This window comes from Octopus bimaculoides, chromosome 1, assembly GCF_001194135.2.
Source record: "Octopus bimaculoides isolate UCB-OBI-ISO-001 chromosome 1, ASM119413v2, whole genome shotgun sequence".
In the NCBI taxonomy this organism is placed as follows: Eukaryota; Metazoa; Mollusca; class Cephalopoda; order Octopoda; family Octopodidae; genus Octopus; species Octopus bimaculoides.
Window position 1 is genome coordinate 129,527,824 of NC_068981.1, and position 5,602 is coordinate 129,533,425.

Below are 5,602 nucleotides of genomic sequence, written 5' to 3' on the forward strand. Positions count from 1 at the left end.
AGAGAGAGAGAGAGAGAGAGAGAGAGAGAAAGAGAGAGAGAGAGAGAAACAGTTCAGTAAAACAAAATACCTCATTTAGTTGTTCTAAAGATGTTGTCAATTCTTTTTCATGTTCTACAGATTTGTTCAGGTCCTTTTGAAGATTAGCTGATTTGGTCTCAACAAGTTTTAGTTCAGTATTTGTTTTGTCTAGTTTTGATGTCAAATCAGTTTTCGATTCTTCTAGCATCTAAAATTTAAATATGGAAATAACACAAATCAAATATTAAATAAAGATTCCTCAAATTTCTAAAAGGCAGTGCATTTTTTGAGGGTTGGGAGAATGTCAACTGAATCAAACTCGCAAATGCATGGTACTTATTTTATAAAATCTGTAAAAAGAAAATTCAAGCAAACTGTCAACATGGTACACTCTCTTTTCATGCATTTTTTTAAGAAGAAAGGGTAGCACCCACGACTCTTCTGAAAGTCTCTATATTTGGAGTAAAGGAGTAAGTTATCTTCAAACTTGAAACCTGGCCCAAATGCTTGCAACAGAGCAGACTCTGTAAAAAGAACTCCTGGGCTAAATGTTACATTAGGTGACAAATTAAGTCCATCACCCAATTTAAGGATGATATTGCCAAAATGGAAACATAGAATAAAAAAAAAACTTTTCAAGTCAGGTTAGATAAATTATTCAAGTAACAAAATGCTGTCATGGCTGATGCCAGTACTGCCTGACTGTCACCCGTGCCGGTGGCACGTAAAAAGCACCACATGAGCATGGTCAATGCCAGTGTCGCCTAACTGGCTCCCATGCCGGTGGCATGTAAAAAGCACCATATGAGCATGGTTGATGCCAGTGCTACCTGACTGGCCCCGGTGCTGGTGGCATGTAAAACGTACCCGCTACACTCTCAGAGTGGTTGGCATTAGGAAGGGCATCCAGCTATAGAAACCTTGCCAGATCAGATTGGAGCCTGGTGCAGCCTCCTGGCTTGCCAGTCCTCAGTTAAACCGTCCAACCCATGCCAGCATGGAAAGCGGACATTAAACAATGATGATGATGATGATGATTGACTCTATACCAAATCCAAGAAGTAGGATTCCATAACCTGCTCACTGCCTATAATGTGGAGAAGTGTGTAGGTTAAAGAACCTGGTTCTTAATTGAAAGTGAGAAGGTAATCCCAATGAGCTTTGTGAGATTGTTGCATTAATCAGTGACAAATCAGTATTTGATTCATTGCCTCCTAAAGTAACTTTCCAGCTACTTTATCAGCTGTCTGTAAAATCTGTTTTGTCAGACTCAGTAAAGGCTCCTTTGACATTCAATTCTCAGACATGCATTTCTTTAATCCATGTCAGAGAAAGACTACAATGCTGTAGTTTGGTTGAGAAATGTGTAATCTTACAGTTGTTTATCTTACAGTTTTTTATTGACTGCTGCTCTCATTTACATTTCTGGTGATGTGAAATAATGATATAGTGTTGGCTGTTTGAGGACTGGCTATGGGTTCCCTCTTATATATAGGTAAAAATAGAGGTGAAATAAACAACACAAATGGCTGAAATTTGATCAGAATTAGTGACTTTGACTTCCACAGTATGTTCATGTCATCCATTGATCCACTGTTTCGAAAACCACACCCTGTTATAGTGTATCAAGATTGGTTGGTGGCTGGTTATCATCAGCATTAGTGATGTAGCACTATTCTGCAAAGACTTAACAGCAGACAGTGAGAGTGTGTGTGTGTGTGTGTGTGAGAGAGAGAGAGTGTATATAAATCATCAGTATCATTGCTTTTTACATCTATATTATTTTTCCATGATGACATAGTTTGGATTTAAACTTCTTCAAGCAGTATTCTATGGTGAGATGTCTTTCCTGTTGCCAACCCTTACATGTTTTCAAGTAAAATACTTTATTCCATAGCTTATAGGTTAAAACAGAAGAAAATGTATTTATGGTAAGATATTCTATGCTGCAGCTTCATACAACTCAAATGGTTCATTTTAATATTATTAGATTATTTGTTTACCTTTATTTTGTTTTCAGATTCTCCGATTTGTGAATTTGCCTCATGTATCTGTTTCTCTAATGAATCAATCTTAGCAGCTGTGTTCTTGCCCTACAAAATACCAACATATCATTCAAATATTATTAATAAATTTTTCTTTTATTCTTTCCCATTTTTTTCCTAGCAATGCTGATGTGCATCATTTCTAGTATCACTATTGTACTCAATACATCACTACAATCTTTGGGTGACTGATTAACTTCTCGATTAAGCTTACCTAATTTTGTGCTCTCTGTCTTCAAAATCAAACTCTGGTACACCCAAATGAAAAATGTTGCCCTTTATTTACATGAACAGGAAATTTAAGCACAAAGCAATCGAAGATTAACTTTCAATGTTACTTTTATCAAACATTGATATGGCAATTTTGGTGGTGGTGTGGATATAGTTGATTAAATTGATTACTTTACTCACTTTCAAGAAATAAAAAAAATTCTGCTCTTGGTGGGATTTGAACTCAGAATTATTATTTTTCTAATCCTTTAGTCAGGAGGGATTACAGTGCCCATGATCCTTTACAAGGCCTAGAGGATTGGTGGAAGGGAGTGAAGAAGGCATTCTCAAACTGAAGACTTGGTCCAAATGCTTGCAACAGAGTGGATGTTGCTAAAAGTACCCAAGGACCAGGTGTGAGTGTTAAACTGGATAATGGATCAAGTCTACTGTCCAATAGACCATGGCAGGATTTGAACTCAGAATGCAAGGAACTAGAACAAATATCTTACAAATCTGGTCTGTCAATCTACTGCCTTTGATTGGTACTTTTTTTTTTTATTGGTTCCAAAAGGATGAAAGGGAAGTTGACCTTAATGGGATTTGAACTCAGGGCTCTGAGAGTTGAAACAAATATTACGAAGTATTCTACACAACAGTGTAATGACTGCCAATTTACTGTCATGTGGAAGGAGGCAACAAAATATCACAAGGCATTTTGTTTGGTGCTCTACTGATTCTGCAATTCACTGTCATTATTTCTTTTTAATAATGATTGCAATAATGAGGGCCGGTCATGGTAATCACAACAAGATTTTAGTACAAAACTGATGCATCAAAATAATACTGCAATAAAGCATTTCATCCAACTTTTTACTGCTTCAGACATCCCTTTATTTTTACTGCTCATTTTCTACCCCTAATTTACAGGCTAACCCCATTTCAGGACAGCATATGTTAAAAAGTATACCTTCTCTTCTTTTTCCTTTTCAAGGGCTGACTTTGTATTTTTCAGTTCAGAAACTTGTTTCTTCAAACTTGAGTTCATATTGTCAAAATTGGAAATCTGGAGTGGAGGAAAAAAAAGGTATGTCTATGTGTAAAAGAATGTAGTTTCTAAGAAAGAAAGTAAGAAATTTGCTTCATAAGAACTTAACCAAATGCTGAATTTGATAGTCTCATGGTGAACTTTAAAAGAGTAAAAAAAAATGAAAATCTGTTCAACAGACCAGCATGTAGCTTATGTATGTATTAAATCTGATGCATATCAACATATCTAAATATATTCTAAGCTTGCTATGAAAGAGTTACTGAGTTATAGCATATAATGATAAATGAACACAAATTCACCATCTACAGTATGAAGAAGCAACTTCAATATCCCTTTTATTATGTGCACACCAGCTTCTCATGAGGATTCCATACTTTCTATGGTGTGAGCACAAGAATAAAGAGGAAATTTATGGACACATTCCACCAATCTCTATTACTGTTGTGTAACATTAGGCAGATTTTGCTGGCCACTGTTATTGAGTGATATTTGGAGATTTCTGCATCCTAATGGAAGATGAAGATCACTCAACTATATTGATATTATTGGCAGAAACATACAATATGAAATTAAGTACCTACCAAAGCTAAGAGATGGGAAATGGGAACAGAGATTTGTGGTGCAGCATTATGAAACACATCTTGGGTGCAGCTGCTTGAAAAATAGCTGTTTCAACTCTGTTTGGTGCACTGAACTTCCAATGTTTGTCATCCTTGTGATAGTTTATTGGCATTATTTTTAGAACAGATACTGATGCAAATTGAAAATGTACTTGAAGGTAATTATAAAAAAAACAAAAAAACTAAGCATACAGGTGGTTGATTACATTCAATGTATTTAAACAAATTCTGTGTGGTTAAGAAGCTTGCTATGCAACCATATAGTTTCAGTTTCAGTCCCTTGATGCAGCACCTTGGGCAAGTGTCTCCTACTATAACCCTGGGCTGATCAATGCCTAGCAAGTGAATTTGGTAGAGGGAAATCGTATGGAATCCTATCATATGTACATACACACACACTCACACGTGTGTATGTATGCATGTGTGTGTCTTTGTATCTGTGATTGTCCACCCCCACACTGCTTGACAACTGGTTTTAGTTTATTTACATCCCTGTAACTTAGCAGTTTGATAAAAAGAGACAGATAGAATACCAGACTTCAAAAAAATAAATAGTGGGGTCAATTTGTTTGACCAAACCCCTCCAATGGTGCCCCAACATAGCCACATGGCTGAAACAAGTAAACACTATAAGGTATATAATTTACTGTGACTGTAAGGTGGAGAAAAAAAAGAAGTATAAGATAACACTGGATAACACGATTTTTGTCCTTAGGTAGCAACTATCATTTCCTATTTGTTTATCCCTAGAAAGTATGAAAAATGGCTCATATTTTCTTCAAACTTTGCTTTTCCTACGATATTTATTGAAACTCCAAAGAAACCCTCTCAAGATATGGTTATGATGCTCCACCACTCCTGCTCATGATCAGAGATGCACATATTGTCAGCCACTAAGGGACATGCTCAAGTGGTTAAGGTCAAGCAACTGACAAGCAAATCTGTGGTATTGAGCAAAATATTTGTTATAATGATATTTCTGCTTCAGCAACTCAGCATTGAATGTCCGAAATGTAATGGAAAATAGGTCAGTTTCAAAACATTGATGTCCAGGTCACAAAAGCGAAATTTGAAGGGAATAATAGTCATTTCCTTTGGTTTCTAGATGGGAGCAAATAGGAAATAACACTTACTGACCAAATACACAAAAAAATAAATAAATAAAAAAATTATTACAGTGTAACAGGTATAATGATGAGGATGAAGTTGATAAATAAGTGAAATAAAGAATATACACCTAACCTTCTCATTTAATGATTTTTCAGCTTCTGTTTTTTCTTCAACTAATTTCTATAAAGAAAAGAAAGAAAAGGTCTTCAGGTTCTGGCTATATATAAATGAGAAACCCATTCTAAATTATCTCGCTGACGTACTACGACGAAATACCCAAGATGCAGATAAGATAGAGATTTTTATTTATTTACGGCCTCAAACATCTCAATACCTTGCGCTTTAGTTTTGTCCCTTATTATTTATCTTGTTTCTCTCCATGAAATTCAATTGAATTCAGTTGTTGTCTTAAATTCATGCTTATTCATTTTCTAAGCTTCCTAAATTCATGCTACGTTATATTCTAATCACCCAGAATTCATTGCTCTTTTAAAAAATTACGATTTATGCATTGTTGTCTCTCAAATATTTAAAATCTACAATTA

General features: G+C 35.4%; 1 protein-coding gene across 5 annotated transcripts in view; it reads right to left on the reverse strand.

The window, feature by feature from the left end:
* The window catches only part of LOC106877628 (early endosome antigen 1), a 115,261-nt gene that overhangs the window by 21,193 nt on the left and 88,466 nt on the right, over nt 1-5,602 (reverse strand). For 4 of the 5 annotated variants that reach the window (XM_014926575.2, XM_014926572.2, XM_014926574.2 and 1 more), the window contains 4 exons: nt 5,190-5,237; nt 3,247-3,342; nt 2,025-2,114; nt 71-229 (listed from right to left, as the gene is read on the reverse strand). In XM_014926575.2, coding sequence (XP_014782061.1) covers nt 71-229; nt 2,025-2,114; nt 3,247-3,342; nt 5,190-5,237 — 393 coding nt within the window. The remainder of the gene's footprint in view (nt 1-70; nt 230-2,024; nt 2,115-3,246; nt 3,343-5,189; nt 5,238-5,602) is intronic. The other variant, XM_014926573.2, reaches the window with a different exon arrangement.